The sequence below is a fragment of the Apaloderma vittatum genome, unplaced genomic scaffold (genome assembly GCF_000703405.1).
Source record: "Apaloderma vittatum isolate BGI_N311 unplaced genomic scaffold, ASM70340v1 scaffold13091, whole genome shotgun sequence".
NCBI classification, from domain to species: domain Eukaryota; kingdom Metazoa; phylum Chordata; class Aves; order Trogoniformes; family Trogonidae; genus Apaloderma; species Apaloderma vittatum.
Genome location: NW_009699721.1, coordinates 60,125 through 83,499, shown reverse-complemented (window position 1 = coordinate 83,499; position 23,375 = coordinate 60,125). Strand labels below are relative to the sequence as shown.

Below are 23,375 nucleotides of genomic sequence, written 5' to 3'. Positions count from 1 at the left end.
AACTATGTTGGTTTTAGGTGAGCCTGCAAAATCTGAGTTCTCCATAAGATAAAATTTTGCAGCATTGGGGCCTTAAACAGTACATGCAGAAGAGTGTCTGACAGAAAGTTTTATTAAAGTAAACAACTAAACAGGACAAGTCCTTGCATCTTATTCATTCCTGGTGGAGCGTATAGAGAAAAGGACAAACTTAACATATTGCTTATCACCCTTCTAAAAGAAAGTGTCTCTCTAATAGGAAGTAAATGCATAGCAATACTTCAAAATCGTGCTGCAGATTTTTACTAACTTCTTCTTTAAAGAAGAAGGTATCTTAAGTTGTATTTTTTATTTTTCTCTCCCTTAACTGCACCACGTGATAATAAAAATAATTACTTAATATGAACCTTTCTGAGGTCTGTGGAAGTATGTCTGACAAAGCAAAGGAAGCTGCAGGGTCAGTGCTTGATTACAACTTCTTACATTTCAGCTGAGTGTGGGGTCTTATGGGCTTTGCTTGGGAAGCAATATAAAACATGTACCTGAAGTAAAGAATGCTCTTAAATGTTTCCTTTTTTGTATGTGTCTGCTGTTTCTTTTTTCAGAAAACTTCCTCTGATCCTAGGTCTGATAAAGGTTAATACTGTTAGATGCAAATCAAAATAGAAGAAGTTACAATGTAGTATAAGTTGTCTTACTGTAAGTAGAAAACTAATGGTAATTTTAGTCAGACTTGGCCACTGTAAGGGAAGGACTGGCTGTAGGGTAAGTACCTACACTTGAACTGTTACAAAATGGGTCTTGAAACACACAAGCCTTTAAGTTCTCTTTGAGTGTTTCCTGAGTAGAAAGACAAGAGGCTTGAGGTGTGTGTGTTTTGGCATCTTGTGGGCATGAGGGTGTGTGTATTTGAAAAGTAATGAGTTCTTGTAAATATGAACACTACTTGTTTTCTGCCCTTGTTTCTGTCCAGCTGTTGTGATATGACCACATCTAAATAAGCAGGAGAAATTAACTCAAGCTCTTATTTTAAACTCAGAGGGAAGGTGACTCTTGGACAGCAAGGCTGTCTGCTTTTGCTTTTTATATTTCTAGAGAGATATGGCTGTTAATACAGCTTATTCTCCTTTAGATACCTTTTCTTCTTTTCTGATTGCCCTCTTGTCTGATGGTGCTCAGGAGAAAAGTTCTGGATATGGTAAATTTTGTACCTTTGAATTGGCAATATATTTTTCTTGGCTTTCCTCTTATCTCCCCCTCTCCGAAACTAGTTTTAGTTTTAATACTCTGCAGCTAACAAGGCTCTGTTATACAGCTGAAAGAAGATAATTTCGGTTAAGATATCCCGAGTTTGTGTATGAACATTGTGCTCTTAAGGAATTAGGCTACCAGGGCTGTCTTAGCTGTTGATAACTGCAGAGAATGTAGGAGTTTTTTCAACACAGGAGAGTGTAACTTACCTCTCTCCTGTTACTGTAAGATTGTGAGATGTAATCAGGAGAACAAATACCCATGTATACTAAATAACATGAGAAGATTCCAACTAAATTTTGCTGTAGTTGGTTCTGGCTTTTAAAGATTTTGTTCCAAGTTATAGTACTCTTTTTTTTTTTTTTTTTGTTTCTCTCACTACCATTTCTTATTCTTTTCTCACCTCTTGTTAGGGGCAGAATGAGATGACTCCTAAATGAGCAGAATGATAAATTCTAAATGTTCAGACAAGTATAGTTTTATTGCATTGAAACTTTACAGAAGCTGGTAGTTATTATTATGAACAAACTCATATTTCTTTTTGCAGTCTGACTTGCCAGACAGGAACTCTTGAGTTTAAGCTACAGGTAATTGTTTTGGCCTTTAACCATCAATATTTGAATTATCACAAAAGTGTTCTTGTCTTGTTATGATCCATCATAAGTAGGAAGAATGCTAGCTACTTCATTGCTACTCATACTAATTGAAGTGGTTGTTTCTAGTTCACTTTTTCAGGAGTGTCTGTTGCAGGTTCTCAGTGAACTCATTTTTTCAGCCTTTTATTTAAATTAACTGTTTTACATTCCACCACTGCTGGAATAACTGGTCACACATTGATTACCTTTGGGACACCTGTTCTGATTTTTATTTTTTTTTCTCTGTGACTTTCCTTCAGATTTCTGGGGGCTCATATGCAATGCAAGTTCCCCTCAAAAGGGTCCTCTAACAAAAAGCTCTATTTATGTCCTGAATTCTGGTCTGCCCAGCAAACATATAAAATGACTTGGTAGTATAGCTCAAGAAATGCTTGACTGAAATTTCAGATTACTTTAGAAGTCAGCTATTACTACTGAGTAATTGCATTTTACAGTTATAATCAAGTTCTATATGAAATAAATATTGTGACATTTTTGATTACTCAGCTTCCTTGAAAAAGCAGAAATTTCTAAAGCATTTTGCCCAAGTTAGACAAAGTTGATAAGAAGATGACTGTCACTCCATATTTTTTAGCCTTCTATTACATAGAAGGCTGTTCTATAAATGGCTTCAAGTACATGGTTCTACCTTCTATCCTTTCCTCCTTCTGCCACGGTAGTGACATGGTATTTGAAACACCATTAGAATTACAGGTAATGCTGGAGTTTTTTTGAGCAAACATGTTCTAAGCTTTCTTTCCTGCAGAGGAATATGGGATACTAAAGAAGGATGAGGATATTAGGGATATTAGGAAGGATGAGGGATGAAGTAACAAATTTCCAGTCATGCTTCAAACTAATGAATATTGAAGTATTTTCTCCATTCTAAATGGAAGTATATAATAGAATCATAGAATGTCTTAGGCTGGAAGGGACCTTAGAGATCATCTAGTCCAACCTCCATACCGTGGACAGGGATGCCCTTACCTAGACCAGGTTGCTCAAGGCCTCATCCAACCTGACCTTGAATGTCTCCACAGAGGGGGCATCCGCAACCTCTCTGGGCAACCTATTCCAGAGTCTTGCCACCCTCGTTCTGAAGAATTTCTTCCTAAGACCCAATCTAAACCTATTCTCTTTCAGTTTAAATCCATTTCCCCTTGTCCTATCACTGGACACTCTTGTAAAAAGTCCCTCTCCAGCCTTCCGGTAGGTTCCCTTCAGGTATTGGAAGGCAGTTATAAGGTCCATCCCCAAGTCTTCTCCTATGTATGAAACATTACAGTTTGAAAAACTGTCTTCTCATGTAATGGTGTGGTATGTGCTAGTAGTATGTGTGTCTGTAGAGAAAGGACGACTGGGTCTTACACTGTCTTTGGTTGTATATAACGTATTGATAAATCTATGCATCGTGCAAGACTAAGTAAAATCTACAGTCAGTGCTAAATGATTGTGTTCTGACTACGGAGCTAGTATACTCTGTAGTAGCACATCCTTGTAACCTTGACTGGGGCATTTACTGCTGCTTGCTACCACATGGTGTGCAGCTGGTGTATGGGAGGAGCAGAGGAAGGAGGTTACATGTACTCTCAGGCCCTGAGTTAACACAGGCATTTTGGTGTAAAGCATTTATCTTGGAGAACAAGTCACTGGATAGTGCAGAAATCCTTAAACTCATTTTTCTTCTTCCAGGCTGTTTATAATAGCAAGTTAACAAAACCACTAGAGAATTGTTGGTTGAAAAATACTGCAAGAATTAGCTTCATTGCTGAAGTCAATTATTCCTATACCTCTTTAGTATGGGAAACCTGACTGTCTGCTAATTCACAGGTGGTTCCAATGAGGTGCTGTATTTCAAAGGGTTATAAGCAAGCCACTATGGCCAAAGCTGCTTAATACAACTTGTCCGCAACCTCTGTCAGGAAGGACAAATCTACAATTTATAATCAGTTACAGTAGAAACTGAGAGTGTTTTCAGTGCTATAGGTAATAGCAGTCTGTTCCACAGCCTATACATCTCAAAACTCAACATAGATTCTTGATTTGAATCTGGCTTTACAGGCAGTACTTCATGATTTAAGGTTTTTGACACAGTTTGTGTTGTCCTTATCTAGAAAAGACAATCTTGCAGAGATCTGCTGATTCACCTTCTTTATAACACAAATTGACTGTGGTGGTGTGTGTTTTATAAATTCAACTTTGTTTCTGGGAGAAGTAGAATAACAGAGTAACAGTTCTGTAGGATGTGATAACTTTGATCAATCTATCAGGTCCTTCTTGATACTTTTTTCAGACTTTGGCTTTTTCATTCTTTTAATCTCTGCTGCTTCCTCTTTCTGTTCTGTCAGGTTTTGAGTCAGTTGAATCTGCCAAAGAATATTTCTTGTTTCATTTCTAAATCCCTACCACATCCTCTGCTACTTAAACTAGAATGCTGACCTGTTCTTCTTCTTGCCTCTGTGGTATGCTGCCTTATCTCTTCTGGGAGCAACTTGTTTTGAAGATTTCACTTGTACATATAAAAGCTACTTTAATGCCACCTTAGTTTTTTGATTCCTATAGGCTTCCTTAGCATGTGGATAAAATCATGTTGCAAATCTGTGAGTTTGGAGAAGTATTGGAATTAGAAGGAAAGCCTTACTTTAACTAAAAGTTGAATATATTATCATAAGGTTATCTTGAATATTTGGGAGGAGGAGTTGAGTAGCGTGTTGGTTTTTTGGGTTTTTTTGGGTGTCTTTTTGTTTTTTGTAGGGTTTTTCTGTGGTTTTTTTTTCCTAGTTCCTGAAATGTTCAATCCCCTCTCCCCTCTGATTTTTTATTTAGTGGTGTAAAGTTGCCAAGGAGGTCTTCTGTTGAAGTACAAATGTGACATTGCCCAGCATATTGTGGATTTTTAGCACTGAAGGTATAAGAACTTTGGAAAAGGTAATGTGGGTGATTCTTGGAGAGTGCAACATGCCTTGTCCTCATTTGACTGCTTTTTAGATGTTGGAGTACAGTCTGCAATGATTCTGTGCCTTTCTTATCTGCATGCCCATACATGCTGTCAGAGAACCTGATACTTCTTATCACTTGGTGCCAAATGGGCATGGCTCTTCCAGAAGGCAGACCTACTTGCCTGGTGTAGCCTGGTATAGGTTCCACTAGAGCTCACAACTTGCTTCTTGTGCCTGAGGATTGCAAGGAAGTTTATCTCAGCTCTCCCAGCCTTTTGGACACACAGACGTTTCTTCTTATTAGCTAAGGCATTCTATGAACAGCTATACAACGGTAAGCCTGCATGCTGCTGGGTAACAAAGCAATTACCGCAGCTTTTTTGAAAACATTGTGGCAGAGGAAAACATCATGCAACAAATGCTGGGATTAAGTGATCATAAAACTGTTTTAGGCTCTTTGGTACTACTGCCTCACATGTTTTCATGCATACTGTTCCCTTAATAAGAGTGTGTCAAGAAATTATATTGTTGGACTAATTGTTTAGAAACTCACTGTTCAAAAGGAAGAATTCAAAGGAGAAGTCTTGTGCTTGTCTGTAACAAACATACATATTTATCTGAATATATAAAGTTCCCACTCCTTTGCATGTATAAAATCTATTACTGACATTTAGCACTCTTAGTTTCCCTTCAGAAAGAAGAACTTGTTACCTGGGAATTATTTGTCACATGTGGAGAAATAGGCACGAGTTGTGGAAACAAAAGGCAGTCTGTAATGATGCACAGTATGGAGCTATGACTAATGAAAGAGTGGACTTGATACTAGCTGTGTAGTTCCTCAGTACTGTTGACCTTTTTACATCTGTGAAACATATTTTAAGATCCATCGGTCCTTTGCAGATGTTTAAGGGACTTGGATTTATTTAGTGTTGTGGGGTTTTAGTTGTTTGGGTTTTTTTTGAGAGAGATGGGAGACGTGTAAGCAAAAGAAATTTTAAACATGATGTCAATATGCACTGAGAAGAACAATCCACCCAGTAGATGGAGGGTTCCATCTACTGTCTGTATTCTTCGTGGCCTGAAACACAGTATCTGTGGACGCTTTTGCAAAGTCTGGCAGTCATTAGAAGCACACATTACTTGTAGCTTCTGCAGCTGGGCATGGTGTTTCCTCATGTATACTTTTGTTTTAAACTTGGTTTTAAATTTTAGTGTTCAACTGACTCTTCTAAAGATGAGTGGTAACCTGTAATGTAAATGTTTATTGTATTTAATTGCTTGTAACTCTTACTTTATATAGATGCAGCTGACTGTCCTTGTGTTTGCTGTTTGGATTTTTATTTTCTTCTATGCCTGTGTGGATGGATATCCAAATGGAAAAGTGAGACAAGCCTGCACTAGCATGATACCCTGTCATGGTGGCTCTCCACAGCTCTTACCTGAGCACACCATTACAGCAAATGGGACTGAATTTAAACCAGGGGACAGCATAGAAGGTATTGTGTCAGTTAATGCTGAAGAGTTTAATTTAGTGTTTCTTTATGTTGTGGTATGTCTTTACTCAATTATCTATACTAGAGCTATTTAAGCAGTTGAATATTGTTCAGGTGATCCATTTAGCAGTCTTTCAGTGCTTGCAAAGTGAATTTCTAGTGTCATTGTTGAAATATTTAATTTTTCCTCTGGATAATATTTCAGCTTTCTTTCATTTTTCTTCTTGCTTCAGTTCACCTATCTGGACCTGATTTTGAAGGATTTTTCATACAAGCCCGAGATGCAGAACACCTGGATAGCCCCGCAGTTGGTTCTTTCAAGTTAGTTGACCGGAGACTTTCTCAGCTTTTGACATGTGGCCGTACCAAGGTATAGTCTAGTATCTTGCTATGAGACACCAGGCACTGAGGTGTCTGTGCTAGACCGTGCCTGTAATAGGATAGAGCTAAGCTATGTAGTCCTCTTAGAGCTCAGGATCAGGAAATTGGTCCGATTTGCAGTTTAGAAGCATGGCTCGCTGCAGCACTGTGAGACTACTCTTATGAACTGTTTAAACTATCCTGCTGATAGAAGTCTATTAACTGCCACAGGGAGATGTAGCATTCATAACAATTTTTTAACAATTTATATATTTATTTAACACAATGAATGTAGTGTATTCCTGGTTACTGTGTTTAATATTAGAAAGAGGAGGGCATGCTCTATTTGCCTTGAAGAGTAGAGTTAACAGTCATTTTGCATGCTTTTTGAAGACTTGCCTTGTTACAGCAAGGACAGTTTAGGACAGTTATTGTGGTAAACAAACACTGGAATAGTCTATTATCTTTAGTGTTATTCTGTCAGTTACCGTTAATGGAGCCTTCTTAGTAACAGGTTAGATTACAATCTTCGGTATCAGTTTTAGATAAATTGATTCAGTTTTGTGCAAGGTCTGAACTTGGACTAGTGTTTCAGCAACCCACTTGACCTTCACATACAGTGGCATCTGAGCTGGGGTGGACAAAGCTGTCAATCTGCCTAGATGTGTTTGTTTTTTAGTTTCTACTTCTACCACCTGTCCCACAGTGACATCCAATGAATGCATTTATCAGTGCTGTAAAACCATGGGGATGTCTGGGTTTTGTCCTCAGTGCTTGGAGGACAGTTCAGTTCTGCGTTTGATCTGTTTGTCTTGCGTAAATAACTCTGACCCCAAGACTGCTTTGGGGTTTTGTCCTCTGGAACACTAGTTCTGTTCTCTCTGTACAGTCATTGCACTGTCCCTCCATGCTCTTATCATAAAAAATGGTGCAATATTTTACCATTTCTGCGTAAACACTGCAGGGATCTCTGTCTCATTGCTGTTCTTCTGGATTGGAAGACCTTTAGTTGTTTGTTCTAGCCTTAGAGTTTTTTAGTATGTGTAAGTTTTAGTGGTAAACTTCATCTAAGTTGATTGTGACTGTCTGAGGAAAAGCCAGTGGCATTGGGTCTGTGCAGTGTAACTGTGCAGCATCCATTCAGGATTTAGCTTCAGGCCATGATGACTGTATTAACAGTAATCTACTTAGTGCATATCCGCTGTGTAACTCTTGATATGTGTTTGTTCTCAGAATTCAGCTGTCAGTCACACAAGTAAAGCAAAAAAGAAATACGTAAAAGTTTATTGGATTGCTCCTGGAGACGCACCAAAACGTGTACAGTTTCTGTAAGTAAATCTAATTTTAGTTTATTAAAATGTGAATAAAATAAACCTGTACCATTGTTTCAAATACTGGCCAGCAACTGAAAAGTGTTCTTGGACTAATGACCTGAAAGGTTGACACCTCTTGATGGCTGCAGTCTACATTAATGCAGACATTTTTTCTGCAGGGGAAGCTTGGAGAGGATGACTTTGTTTTTTGAAGGGAGAGTAGAAGGGAATTTGGAGACCAGTTTTTTTAGTGTTTCTAGTTAACTGCTCATTTGTTATGCCTATAATATACAGTGTTAAGAATCTTCTTCTGTGCTTGTACCTAACAAAACCATAGGTATACCCTTCTGTTATAGTGTTTTGGAAACTACAAGATATAAGTTGTACAGCTCTTTTCTGAGGTTATAATCTGTGCCACAGACATGAATATTTTATATCTGGTAGAACATATGATAGTATGTTTTATAATTATTTTTCCACTGAGATGTCAGATAATTTTCAACTTTAATCCCTAAAAGGTTTGCATAAAGATGGAGGGTTTGCAAGTAAGTTGTACAAGTTTATAGAAACTTTTCCTTTTTTTTTTTTTTAAGTAAAAATAGGCTGTTGGTGAATACAGTAATGATTGTGTGTGTGTTGCATTTTTTAAGAGCCACAATTGTGAAGAACTACAGGACTTACTGGGTGAAGATTCCCGGTCCCATTGTTTCTCAGCGTCTTGCACCATTCCCAACAACAACCGTGCATGCAACATCGGAGGCTATATCAACTTCATGCCCGGTTTCCTCCTTATCGAAGCCAGTAAGTCATTATAAATCTTAAATAATGCTATCTTTAATGTTTATGATCAATGGAATTTAATGAAATTAATTGATACAGCCTATTGATAGAAAGGGAGAGATGATTGACAAGTAACTCGGTTATCAGACACTAAGAGCATAGCTACCCTCTTGTGGTAGTTGACTTTCCTGCACTTGGGTGGTTACAGGTTGTCACGCCATACACAGTTCAGAAGGTTGGTAGAACATTAAGAACTTAATGGTCAGAAAAGGTTATGGATACCTGGGAAGAGAGATAGGAAAAGACTTGCTCTGGTATTCACTAACAACTTCCTATTTAGTAACTGCAGGCTCAGAAACTTCCTTCTGTGAGTTCATCTGTGTTACTGACTTCCATTACTAGTTCTTGAATGGATTGAGCAAGCATCGCTACTTTATTCAAAATAAACATGACTTACAATCCATGTATTTTCTCATTGTGTATCAGTGGAGATCCTGTTTTAAAAAGAAAATGAAAAGCTGGTCGTCTTTTCTCCCTAATCCTACAGCTGATATTACCTCTCTGAAAATTAAACCAAAGGAAGTTTTTTTTAAAAGTTTTTAAGTCCTAAAGTAGTTGTAGGGATGGGTAAGAGGTTGGTATAGATGATGTTTCTTAGCTTTGGTTATATGCTTTCTTCTAGAATGGGGGTAGAAAGGGAGAAAGAATGAAACTCTCATTGCTTATGACTTGTTTGTTTGCTTATTTGTCTAGTTTAATGCATCAGGTTGTGGAATTATCAAGTTCTGCATTAGGAATCCTTCAAGATGTGATCCTGAAAGTGCTTCCTGTTTCTTTCTGTCCTTCAAACATGAAAAGAGTTCAGTATTTATTGAAATGAGTGGCCCAAGTGAAGGATATTTAGCATTTGCCTTTTCCTATGACCAGTGGATGGTGAGTGTTCTTTTCTACTTCTTTAGTTCTTTTTATGATCTTAGTAAAGTTTCAGTGGTACTCTAGCAAAACATGCATGTGGAAAACTAAAATAATGCGAGATATCACACAAAGTAACTTCTCTCCCATCGTGCTGAAGCACAGGCTCGATATTAGGTTTTAGCTCAGGACTGACTATTTGCAGTAGAATTTCCCTGTGGACATCCGTCTTTGCAGAGTCCAGCCTGTCTGATTGCACAGTAGCTGACTGGAATACGTGATTAGATCCATCTTACTTTGTTACTCAGCCAAAAATCCTCACCTTTTATAATGTGAGTTACTATACTTTCTGAAAACTGTTTTCATTTCAACATTGTTTGTACAAGAGTGACTCCAGTCTTAAAAAGTGGAGATTATGTTTTTGGTTTTGTTGCTTTTTTTTTTCCTCCCTCCTAATTCACATTAAAGTGAAGGGACAATGCAGTTGATGGATGCATAATCCATAAACTAACTGTTGCACAAAGAAGACCATGTTTGTATTAATGTCCCTAGTGCAAGAATATTTGGTTTGTAACAGTACTTTGTCTTTATAGCTGTGAGGAAAACCAACTTTCAGCTAAAGAAGGTTCTTAAATAAGATCCACATCCATCTCTGTCATATCTGATTAATTCAGTAAATTCTAAATAATTAAAGAAACTTCTGATGTTGATGGTTGCTATGCTAGGAGTAGGGCAGTCTAAATGATAATATGCCCTTACTGTGCATCATCCATTTGACTTAATGTGCTTCCTCTGCAATACCCAAGTGTCTGAAAGCTTGACAGCTAGACAAATCTGACTTGGGTCCGGTTGTATATATTGAATCAAAGAGTTTTTGGAGACTGTCAGTAGTAGTTTTTACTGGGCTATATATACACCTTTTTCTTAAACTCTCCAGGGTGGTGATGATGCATATCTGTGCATTAATGAGGACCACCATGTTCACGTAAGCACTGCCTATCTGAAGGGGCGCAGTCCTCCTGTTCTGGATTCAGAGGTATGCTTGAAAAACAGCAAAGACACTTCCACAAATGAAGGTTTGAATTAAAGGATGGTATGCTGCTACTTTGTGCTTGTCTTTTGCACAGCAGCTCTAAGTAGTATGGTGGATCCATAATTCATTAAAGCGAGAGTGGTCGAGTTCTTACTTCCTAGTAAATGTTACCAGTGGAAGCCTTAATTAATTAATTAATTAACCAATTTATTTATTTTTTAAGAATAAGTCATGTGGTGGGAGCTTAATCTGTTGAAGAACTTTGTGCCCGTTATTACTCTGTCCCTTTGCTAAGGCTGCAGCTGCAATTGTTCTTTGGTTAAAGGTTGGAAAGGAAGGGATGATTGTTGTTATGAGCTGGAAAAATTGGTGGCACTAAGTTCAACGTTTACTTTGCTGTAGTGCACTTCTGTTTTTTGCAGAGTTACTTTTAAACCAATTACTCTGCCAGTCTGAAAATACTGGGTATTAAATATCTCTTGTTTCACAGAATGCCCTTGAAGATGTGTCATGGAGGCTTGCGGATGGTATTCTTCAGTGTTCTTTCAGACGGAGTATTCATCTTCCTGCTCATAAAGGGAGATTTAATTTGAATGCCAGTTACTACATCTTTCTGGCAGATGGAGAAACTAGTCAAGGTAAACTTGACTTATGTAAGGTTGGGTTTTTTTTGAACAGATCTAAACGAGTTAGTAATATCTTATGTAAGATATGACTTAGCTGAGAATTTCTATCTGAACTAAGGTTTCCAAGTTTGAGCCACTTAGTCCAGTCATTTCTACTGCCTCTCTGGGTTGTGGGTTTGCTTTTGAAAGTTCAAGGAAGCTTACTTACGTATGTGTGTTGTATGCCCACTTGATGCTAGAAATTGGTAGCTTCTTAAGCTGGCCACATCTTCTTAAAATGGAAACTAGCATCTAAGGGAATTATTTTTCACATCTTGTCTGTATAGTAGGGAAAGCTATATTCTGTAGAGGAAAGAGCTGATTCTTGTATATTAAGTAGGCAAGACAGTGTAGATGTTATTCTAGATTCTTACCAGATTGTGTGTCAGAAATTCAGTTTGCATGATTATGCTTAGGGGTCACAATGAGGCTTGCATTTTTAAATAAGGAGTGGGCACACTTACAAGTGCAGTGGCTTACATCAGCCATAAAGAAACCACTTTTATGTCAATGCTTAGGTGGACGAATGTACAAACATAGTCGTCAGCCTCTGGTCACCAACGGGATGTACAATGTCGCAGGCCTTCCTCAGGATATTGGAGGTTCCCGGTCTCCGCGACTTATCAAGGCTCATGGTAAGCTGCAATTTTAGTTCTGTCCTCCAGTTCTAGACTTGCTGAGACTGGAGACTTCAGTTTTCTTCATTATTGCGATGTAGGTATTTCCTCTTGTCCTTCTGACACTCCCTATGTATATACTGTTTGCTAGCACAATTTGAGACCATGAAGACACAGTAAAATTTTTGTTTCAAGAACAGCATTATAGGATTCTTTTTGCCCAGGAAAATAAACTTGCATTTGCCTTTTCTGTTAAATTTATAATTAGGTCTTGTTTCTATTTACCTCTTTCTCTCTGGTTTAATTTGTTCTTGTGTCATTATTGGTTTAATTCTAACGGAAATGAGAAAATCCTCAACCAGCAGTCCAGAGCCATTAAAGTTAATGACAATTTTTTCTCTCACAGTATTGGACTTTAAAGCAGGATCATGAAAACTGTCACTCATTCCTTGTTAAACAAATTGTAAGAAATGTCACCTTTCATCCTCTGGTGTCAAAGTTGGTGACAGAACAGTGTGTCTCGCCAGTGTGCACTGACTGCACTGGCGCATGTGAAATGCACAGTAGCTGCAGCTGCTCTCTTGTGCTGTGAGGGCATAGTTTCCTTGTCTTTTGTATGGGTGTTTCTACCCTCTAGCAGCATAAATACTGTGAAGCTTGTAGTCTGAACTGGGTGATTAAAAACTTGTAAATTCTGACTGAACTATTGCACTGTCTTTGAAGCTGTGTTTATATGCAGTTAAAATACTTCTGTTTATCTTGTATTTTTTCAATTTTCAGGAGCACTAATGTTTGTTGCTTGGATTACCACAGTTAGTATTGGAGTTATTGTTGCACGATTCTTCAAACCTCTCTGGTCTCATTCATTCCTGTTTGGAAAGGAGATGTGGTTTCAGGTGGGCAAAATCTCCCTGTATCTCCAGCTGTACTTTTTAGCTTTGTTGTAAGCAGAATTATAAACCTACTAGATCCAAGAAATAGAGATTAAATATGGGGGGGATTTTTATCTATCTTTAATCTTATAAAACAGAACAATTGCGAATCAGAAGTCCATTTCCTAGTAAAAGCTAGGTATAAAGATGACACTAAGAACATCTTTAACTGTAGATCTGTTAAATGGACTTTAATGGATATTAAAAAAGCTGTAGCGTTTTTTAAACCAGACTTAACTTTTCTAGGTCCATCGTATGCTAATGTTGACCACAGTCATGCTTACAAGCATTTCTTTTGTGTTGCCTTTTATATACCGAGGAGGCTGGAGCCAAGTAAGTGTGTGCTTTAAAGTTGTTTAACTCAAATGTAAAGGTTTGGCCAAATGAGCGAGGATATCCACTGATAGCTAACATGTTACAACTATTGCTGAAGAAATTGCTGTGAAAACTGTCTGTAAGTAGGCTGGCTTGAAATCCTAGATACACAGAAAAGTTGCGTCCTTTTAACTACAGTTGAAAAACTTAAATATTTTCCTTTGTTCCTCTTTGTTCCTCTTACCCAAGTAAAGTCTTAGCTCACATTTTTTTTTTACGTACTAAATCAGTCTTCCAATCTCCTTAGAGAACTTGAGTTCAGGAGGGGAGTGAGGATGGGATAGCTGACCTAATGCTGTAAACTTGCTGGGAATAAGCGTTGATATGAACTTGGACTTGATTAACTGTGTCCAGTGATTAAGCTCGGTCTGGAACATTAGATAGATAGAGATTGTATACCTATATTGATACACAGAGATTGTATACCTGTTGCTGCCACCTTTGTAATATTTAGTGTGAGGTGATACCAAAAATTGACAAGTCTGGAGAGTATCTGAATTAAAGGTGAGAGAACGAGGTCACGGATCTGAGCTAGGGAAATTTGAATAAAGTGTTTTAGGGTTAAGATTAGAACAGATAGAGGGAGAGAGGAGATCAGTGCTGGGAGAATTTATGAAACAGGCCTCTCCTGAATACACAGGATTGAGGATGAAAAGTTTGGAGCACAGTTTCTACAGCAATATTGCTCTCTGCTCTTCAGCTGGTGGAACTTCTGAGTAGAACAAAAGGGTGAGACAACTCTAGACAGACTTACTATCGTCTCATGCTGCAAAGGAGAACCATCTCCTTCCAGCTGCAGGACATCTTAATATATCCTCTTGCCTCTGCCAGTCTAAACACAGTGCTGCTAAACTATTGTATCTTACCAATAAAAGCATAAATAAAATTATCAACTTTGGGGTATGTTTTTTCTATGTCTTAATCTAGATATGCTATTAAAGAAAAATGTCCTATGTTTAGCAAGCAGGTTTTCATCCTTATCTCGGCAGTACGGTGATGGCTCTGACCATCTTTCAAGCACTTATGGCAGGTTTCAGACCATCTCGTCATGCGCCAAGGTACTCTCAGCTAGCTCATTATGTTACAGCCACAGGAATTAAATATGCCTGTTTATTGAAAAACTATTTTACGTTGAAAATATATCTTTTAAAGTGGATAACAATGTTCTTTGATTCCCCCCCACCCCTCAGCCTTTGTAATCAATAAAATGCTTTTCATTGTTTTGTAGGAGGCAATTGTTTAACTGGTTTCACTGGAGTACTGGTACAATAGCTAGAATTCTAGCCGGTGAGTAGGAGTGGTAGTTGTAGCTCCCTTTTAAGTGACTCAGAAGAACTTTGTTCATTGGCCTGTTGCTCATCTAAAACACTTGTGGACATCCAGTTCAGGCATCTCTGAAGATTTCCCCCCACCCCCTCCTCCAACTGGCCATCTTTGATGTGAGTTTTAAATGGTGATCAGATATAGCTTTAGGGAGAAAAAGTGACTATGTAAAAAGAGATTACAGACAAAGATCTCTATAATGAGCATGTATTCTTAAGTAATTTCTTTTTGTCTTGGAAGATTTGAGGATAGTATTCTCAGAGTAACATAATTCAATGTTATTTAATGGGAGAGAGTAAATTCACAGAACCAGAAATTGGGCTTAATTCTGTTAATAGTGACAAGTTTCCCCAGCACAAATATTGTGGTGACTGTGGTCTTGTTGGTCGAGTCACAAATGCTAGCATTTTCTTGGATGTTTTTGCAACTTTGATGTTATAGGACACTGAGCAAGATGAAAGCCAACTTGGCCTTCTTTTCTCCTTGCCTTCCCCCTCACACTGCCAAAAAATGAAGGAAAAAAACCAAACAACTTTTAGCTTTTTAGCTAATTCCCCAAGCTGTTGTAGGAAGTTAATGGGAAATATTGCCAATGATGTTGAGAGCATTTTTAGAATTACTCTGACACAGCACTCTTGGTGTCTATTTATCTTGTTTTTACTGACTAGTGGTGACTATGTTCTTGGGAATGGATCTACCAGCACTTGACCTACCAGACCCATGGGACACCTACACAATGATTGGTTTTGTAGCTTGGCATGTTGGTATTGATGTTCTCCTGGAAATACACAGCTACTGTCTCATCCGTAAAGGTACAAACCCAGCAAATCTCCTGCTGTTACCTTGATTGCTGACAACTGTGCAAAAATGTAGCAGTGGATTGAATTTCAAGGGGTGTTCTTTGGCCTTTGACTTGAAAGCTGAAAGGGAATAACTCTTGAGAAATAATGTCATACCTTCTGTACCAATTAATATGGGAGTAACCAGTTTTCAAGGTCAAAGTAGTCTAGAAAAATTGGGTTTGTGCCTTTTTTAAATGTTAGCTTCTTATTTCTCAGACTACAGTTCATAGGGGTAGACTGAAATGCCCAAGTATTTTCCAAGAATCTATCACTGTTTGCCATGACTTTGGTTCCAGGTGGGCAGGTAAAGTCCAGGTTAAGTTACACAGATTTTGTCTGTATTTTATTGTGACAAATTACTGGTATGAATGGCTATCGTTGCATGAGCAAAATGATCAGAAACTTGAGCACAAATGCTTGCAGTTCTGAGTGAACAGAAGAATGAAGGTGAAATCCTGACTCTGGTATGTCTGATGAAGAGACTGGTAGTAACTTCATCAGAAATTTTTATCTTCGCTGGCTGCTGTCACAAAGAGGAGATGACTTTCACATGGAAACAACCTGTATCTAAGGCAGAGACATCTGCAGAACTGAAACAACATGTTTAGCTGAGAGGCTATGTAAGGTGGTTCAAGGAGGAGTGACTATAAAAGATGTAAATAAAATTTAATTGCAGTAATTCTTTCCTAGAAAGACAGAAATGAAGGTGAAATGTTTGAACAGTGAATATTCTCATGTTGGCTAATGGGAAATACTCCTTAATGAAATCTGGTTATCTTAAAATGCAAGGGAAAAGGTTTTAGATCAAACGAATGTTGTGTTCAACTCAAAGCTCAGTGTTTCAATGTTTCACTCTAGCAAAAGAGACAATGTTTTGCCACTTCAATATCCAGAATTACGTAGGTCAGATCCAAAATAGTTTTTCACTTGTCCTGTGAGCATGGTAGTACAGGTCATGAAATGTCAAACGAGACGTCTAAGTGCTTTTCAAATTTGATGCTGTATAAGACTTAGATACTTAATTTACAGGATCAGGACTTCTGCAGTATAAAAATGAAAACTGTCTTCCTCTTAGGAGCAGACTTAATTTTTTTTTTCTGCTTTCCATTGACAGCTGAAGTGATAGAGGATGACAGAGTACAGATATTGCAGTCCCTCACAACTGCAGAAGCAGAGGTAAACCACAATTTTTAAAATAACTACCATGAGATGGGGTGATTCTTTGTTTAAACCTGACACTTCTATGGCTTTTCTTCCCCTTCTCTTGCAGGGTCGTCTGTTTAAACAGATTGTGCTATCCATCTATGTCTGTGGAAATGTGGTATTCCTTATTGCCTTCCTGACAGCAATCAACCAAATATGAAATAAGTAATTGAGAACTGTGTGATGAAATATTGTGAGCTTGGGAAGCCTGCAAGGAATGCGTTCTATTACAACTTTTCCCTCAACATCTCCCTGAAGATGTAATTGAAGAATAATAACACATGTGCATCATGCTCAGTGTCAGAGAGAATTTGAATTCCAATCCATACGAGTGTGCTGCAGTACTGCAAAAGCTGTCTTCTGATGAGACTTTTAATGGGAGTCTTTGCCCGAGTACGAAATGAAATCTATTTTTTTTTTTTAAGTGCAGTAATTGATTGAAGTTTATAGGTTAAGGAGACTGGGAAGACGTGCTGAAAAATCTGCTTTTGATAGTTCTCTAAACCTTTTGTGAATGTTGTTGGGAAAACTGGAAAGATTTATCTGGAATCTATCATATCTGTTCACTTTAGTGTGTTCTGATGGCATGAGATGTGGCAACTTCCTGCTCATGGCAGTTTGGTGGATTTAAGACAACCAAGCTGTTGCAAACAAATGCTCGTTGATTCATGAGCTAAATACTGTTGTCTGTCTTTGCAGTTAAATGCAAAAAAAAATTCTCTCTGCTCTAAGAGCAGCACACTTACACAAGCGTATGGGTTTGGAACTTCAGTCTTTTAGTTAAAACTGACATTTGCCTCACTCCAAATACTGTTCTGTGTTATCTCCCTGAGTGCTTCTAAACCATAAAGAGAAAACATGTTTGCAATGTAAGTGCACTGAAATCAGTTGCACTTACCCAAAACTCAGACAGAAAGAACCCATTTTTGTGTATCTATTTCTGTGTTTTACTGTCTTTGATTGCTCGTGGCTTCTGAATTAGTTTTCTATGTGAGTAAGATGGATTTATGCCACTTGATACTTAAACAGAAGGGAAAATATTTGCTCAGAATTGTTGAAGTTGTAGTCACACTGTTGAGAAAAATGTAGATTAGGTTTTGGTTTGACTTCGGGAAAAGCATCTTCTACTAATGTTAAGTTAGGGTCCTTTGAGCTGGCATATCTAGGAGACAGAACTGTCCTTACAGGAATAAGGGAGGGCATTTTTTTTAGTCAACAAAAGATTTATCTAAATATGTGAACTAGGCACAGTGAACAGAAAGAGACTATACTGTTCTTTTTTTTTTTTGGTTCATGGTTTGCCTAAGCGTGGAAGAACATTCTTGAAATGGCATCTTGGAAATGAACCTTTAATGTGCCATGCAGTACAGCACTTTGCATTTGTCTGTTTTTTCGTCTCTGAACAGTTTGCTTCCACTATTGCTCATTTCTGAGGCTGGAAAGAATTTGTTTTCGTTATAGTACTTCAAAATATACCTTCAGCCACGGGCACTAAGTTACCTAGGAATAAAAGTGTTGGAGCATTGCATAGAATAATAAATAGCGAGGCTTGGCTTTGTATAGGCCGTTATAGCAACATCTCTCTACTACCTCATGGCCAGCTCTAAAATACTTGTACATGTGATTCTCTCCATCCACTAAAGCTGTCTGTTTGTCTCTTCCTTCATCTCCCCAAATCCACAATTCAGTCATATTCAGAAAGCTACAAGTTTGTAGTCAATGATCTTTTTGGCCACTCAGGTAACTGATTTCACTCTAAGAGCACTTTTAGAGGTGGGATTAATCCCTTTGTCAGCAGCAGCAGGATGCAAGGGAGTGTAAGTTGAATCATCCTCCTTTTTCCTGAAAGCTGGAAAAGTCATGTGCAGTTTGGGAAAGGGGGACTCTGAAGAAGTGTGGCAAAACCCAGGCTGGAGGACAATAATTACAAGGCTAATTTGTGGGTTATTGCTGTTTTTAGAGAACTCTGATCTCAAAAGCATGGAAATGACAGACCCATCTAGTGCTGAAATTTTGGGAGACTCTTTTGTATATCATGAGTTTATAGAAGAAAAATCTCTCAACCTAGGCATGATTGATGGCTTTTTAAATTAAACTCAATGCTGGATTCTTTCTGTAAGACAGTAGCTGTACTGTGTGTTGTTTCACTTCCATGTGACAGTGAACACAGGGTTTTTTAAAACATGAGTGTAAATATCTTAATAAAAAGTCTTTGTTTCTTTTAGCAAGGTGAAAATACTATCAAATAGAAACTAGAGAAGAATGGTCTTGCCTAGCAGCATAATAGATTGTCTCTTTTGTTTGTAGATGTTTCATAAATAAAAAGTTTCTGGATGAACTTTTACTGAAATTGAATGTTAAAATAGTTTCTCTGTAATGCAGATTTTCTTTTCCTCAGGAAGAAAATAAAAATCCTTGTTCCACACTTAATACAGTTTTAAAGTTGGCAAAACTGTCAGTTGCTCTTTGGATAACCTGTTCCTTCCCGGTGCTAGCAATATTGTGTGGTTTCTTTGTTCTTTTAGACAGGCAAATGCTTCCAGTCAAGTAGAAACTTGTGATCAGTTTCACAAATAATTTACTGATTGAGCTGCTGTGTACAGTCTCCAAATACTGGTCACCTGTTTTACATTTAGCTACAAATCATGTTTCTTCCTTATGTTTTGAACAAAAACCAAGGCAAATAACTTAAATGCAATGGAATTCACTGCTACTTTGCTTTACTTGAAATATTTGTTTTTGCTAGCTGACATGGAGGCTGCAGAATGAACTACGAAAAGGTGTGCTTTGTTTCTTTTCCTTATGCTGAATGCTACGTGGTTTTCTGCTTTGTCAAAAATCACGGGATGGGGAGACTTTATATTCAGTGCAGTAATGCCCATGGTTTTTCCTTTTACCAGGTTTTGGGAAGCCTAGAGAGATTGTCTGCCTTTTGCTTTTCATCACTATGTGGCGCTCTTGTTCAAATAACAGCTTTCTTATTTTCTTGCTGTCTTTAACCTGTCAATGAGAGGCTGAGACGCATAAAGGATGTCTGAAACAGGAAGTATTCCTGGATGAACTGATCAAAAAAATTCTCAAGCTTTCTTAAGAAACTCGATCTTGAATTTCAAACCAGTCAATATAGGTAGACATTATGAAATGAATGTGTACTTTTTGTCCATGCTTAAGCCTTTGTTTCAGGAGTTACGGTGGGTTTTCTTTTATCATATGCTTTGTATGGGGACATTCCTTTCCACACAACTGAATATGAGTAGCAATCATTGAGAAAAAACTGCAAGCTTCTGTGTTTCAATGCAGAAGTTAGTATCTCGGTGATTTTAGACCTTCAGTGCAGGTGGAAGTAGGAAAGAGTCCAACTGAATAGAAGGATGGTTAAGGGGGATGATCTGCTAGCAATTCTGAGAAATTCTTGGCTCACGTCAGTCTGATCCCAGCTTCTCTAGGGGAGACATGTGTGAAGCAGGGAGCTGTTGCATTCACTTACCTGAGGGAGTGGCACAGCACAATCCACAGAGGAGAAATGGTTTAGATGTGCTTGGTACCACCTCTTTTAACTAATACATGAGCTAATTCAACCACTGTGTAGCTCCTGCTGATCTTCTTCATGCTGTGCAAAGTGACTTTACATATTGCAAACCACAAAAGCAAAACACCTGCCTTATACAAGTCACGTATCTATAGTAGTTATCCTGGATAAGTGATACTGTATGAAGAAGGACTCTAGTTTTGGCTTTGTTTCAGGGAGCCTTTTGTCGTGCTGAGCCATAGAAATTGACTTTAATGATGAATTAGAATTTTGCACACCATCTGCACTGACATATCAAAGTGACAATTTGCCTTCTTGCAATTCTGTTCTGGTTGGTGCGAGATATGGGAAAGCTCTGGGCTGCAGCACTCGGCTGATGAACATCCCTGCTCCCAGAAGCACAGAACTCTCGAATACTACATTTTGTGTCTCTGTTTCCCCAAGTTAATGATATATGTGCTGCTACATAGCCAGTGTTTTAGTGTGGGACAGATAGGATTCATCTGGGTCAACTGTATAGTTTTAATATACGTAACATCAGAATTGCCATGTGGCAAAGCAGAGATCTACTGAGCCCACTGTTGTCTCCCGAAGTAGTAGTAGCAGGTGCTTAGAGCAAGAAATATGACAGGGCTGCCATGATATTTCCTCTTTCCAGCAATATCTCCTTGCTACTCACCAGAATCTGTCCAAGGATGCCCTAAGGTAGAAACTGCAGCTGTACTGTGAACTCTGGCACTGATTGAATTTTTTCTATGAAGAGGGCAATGAATTGGAAAAAAAATAACAATCTGTGGATGGTTCTGCCCTCCTATTTAAGTAGTCACTATGAGAAAGTGATTGTTATTGTTTTAAGCCTGCTTCTTGATCACATTGTTCAGTGATTCATATTCTCTTTTTACCTTCTTTGTCTTTATCACAGCTCTCTAGGCCTCTCACGTCTGTCTTACTGTCTTTTTCCCAGTATGACTGCTGGATTTAGTGATTTTGCACTTCTGAAAATCTTAATTACTCTGCATCTCTTCAGAGATGGTGACCAACCTCTAATCAGGTTGTAAATATGAAGTGCTATGCCGCAGTTGTGTTTTGGTTTGTTTTCTATGGTTTACCCTAGTGAGTCCTAAAGCTCTCTTAAGTTTCATGGCTTCTGAGCATGGGTTGATGTTTTTCAGAGAGCTATCTAAAATGACAGAAATGTATTTTGTGTCCTAGATAAGGAGATTGTAACACTAACTTTGCAGCCACTTCTTGTTCTGTGTGTGGTTGCGATTATTTTTATCTATTTTATAACTTTTCATTTTGGTATTGGTAGTGAATTTCACCTGGACGTTTACCCTGCATTCAGTATTATGAAGTCTCTCTTCTGTCTTTTTTTTCTTTTAAACTACTTTGAATAATATTAATTCAGCAGCAGTGTTTTTTGACCCCTTTTTCAGATCATTTAAGTTTTACAGCACAAATTACTGGGGAAGGCAGCAGATGAGTGTCTGTAGCAATCTGCCACTGTTACAAAAACTGCTTGTGACTTCTTCATATCACTTTCCTACTCTCACTTTTTGGTATATCCTTCTAAGAACCTTTGAGAAGATGTAATAATAATAATTTTAAAAAAAAAGAGTTGAAGGTAAATCTCTCTGCTGCTCTTGGAACCGACAAATACGAGAAGAAATGTAAGAGGTAAAAACACTGTTCAAAAAAAGAAAAAAGACAAACTCAGCATAGGTGTAAAGAAAGTGTAATACAATCAACTTTATTTATTCTTATCTATTTTTCCACTCTACAGGTAAATATCTCTGTCAAGTCCTAAAATTTGAGATTATTACCCGCGTCAGACTGGGAGCCACCAAGTGTTTAGAGGCTACAAGTCAGCTGATTACTGCCATCCTGCCTCAGTATGAGGTAGTAGCTTCAGTTTCCTGCTTTGAAACAAGGAAGCCAGCAAAAAGTGATAGGGTATTTTTTTGCTGGTGCGTAATTTGAGTCAGCTATACTAGCATAACACAACCTGAGCTTTACCAATTTAGTGATTTAACCTGACTAGGATGTAGCAAAATAAAATTATCCTACTCATTTGTATGTTAGGATGTAGCACTATAAAGCACTTCTTCCCCCCTACCCCCCCAAGAAGTATCTATTGGAAAAAATCTGTCTTCCGTGTGATTTTTCTAGGTGTAATTGTAACTTATGGCTGCTTGAAGGGCCCTTAGAACTCCCCCTCATGTGATAAGAATTAACCTGTTCCTTGGTGGGCACTTTGGACCTTGCCAGATATCTGTGCCCAGCAGTGGCTGCACCAATAACAGACATTCTGCTACAGCTGCAAGACAAGCCATTGTTAACTCAGTATTTCCAGTGGAAGGCCTGCAGTAATTTTAGCTCCCTGGCCAGCTGAAACATGAATATTAAGCAGTTTGGGTTTTTTGGTTTTGTTTTGGTTAGGGTTTTTATGTGTTTTTTCTTTTTTTTTTTTTTTCTTTCTGATGGACAGGTACTCTCTGTTTGGCAACAATTTTCCTGGAAAAGCAGGGCTTTCTGAGCAAGCAAGGAGGTGGAACAATGCTTGGGAGGTCAGGCTCTTCGTGGTGTTATATGTAGGATGGATCTGCGAGGTTGTGGGTGGGCAGCATGTGTATATGTGGCATGGGGAAAGGAGCAGGGTCTGAGGATGGCTGTTTCTTACGTAAAATAGAAGGCTGGGTGGACTGCGGAACTCTAGTAAGTGGCTAAATATTTAAATTGCTGACCTTTTGGTTTATTTTGCTGTCACTTAAAAAGGAACGCTTTGATTTTTGGCCAAGGTGGTATCCTTGGAAACCAGCTTTAATATTTACATTTCTTCTTGCTTCTATCTCTCATGTTTAGTTTTTTATTAACCAATGCTTTTACCAGAAAAATGCTGGGATGGCATTTTCTATCCAAATCAGGTAGACTGGCAAACTTTTAAGTGAAACGATGTCCTGTGGAGTTCTGTGGAGTTGGATGTTTATCTGCTCTGTGTATACAGCAACAATGTGTTCCTGATTGTGGGAACAGGTATGCACATGTCTTCACGCTTGCATATACACTGCGTTTATGGTCTTAGGTAACCTTCCTCTACTTTCAGCAAAATCCAGGATGTTTTTTGTGTGTATGTAGCAGTTGGTCAAATCTAAAAGTCTGCTACAGTTCATTGGATTTATGCAGTGGGCAAAATA

The 23,375-nt window shown here is 38.2% G+C and overlaps 1 protein-coding gene across 1 annotated transcript; it reads left to right on the top strand.

Annotated features, from left to right (window-relative positions):
• Positions 1-693: 693 nt before the first annotated feature.
• On the top strand, positions 694-16,812 carry FRRS1 (ferric-chelate reductase 1). Its single transcript, XM_009878515.1, has 16 exons — positions 694-744; positions 6,105-6,300; positions 6,531-6,667; positions 7,891-7,985; positions 8,621-8,771; positions 9,504-9,683; positions 10,600-10,698; positions 11,186-11,333; positions 11,879-11,995; positions 12,758-12,873; positions 13,156-13,242; positions 14,245-14,342; positions 14,513-14,571; positions 15,276-15,419; positions 16,564-16,625; positions 16,720-16,812. The coding sequence occupies exons 1-16, from the start codon at positions 694-696 to the stop codon at positions 16,810-16,812; spliced, it is 1,833 nt and encodes a 610-aa protein (XP_009876817.1).
• The last annotated feature ends 6,563 nt before the right edge of the window (positions 16,813-23,375 follow it).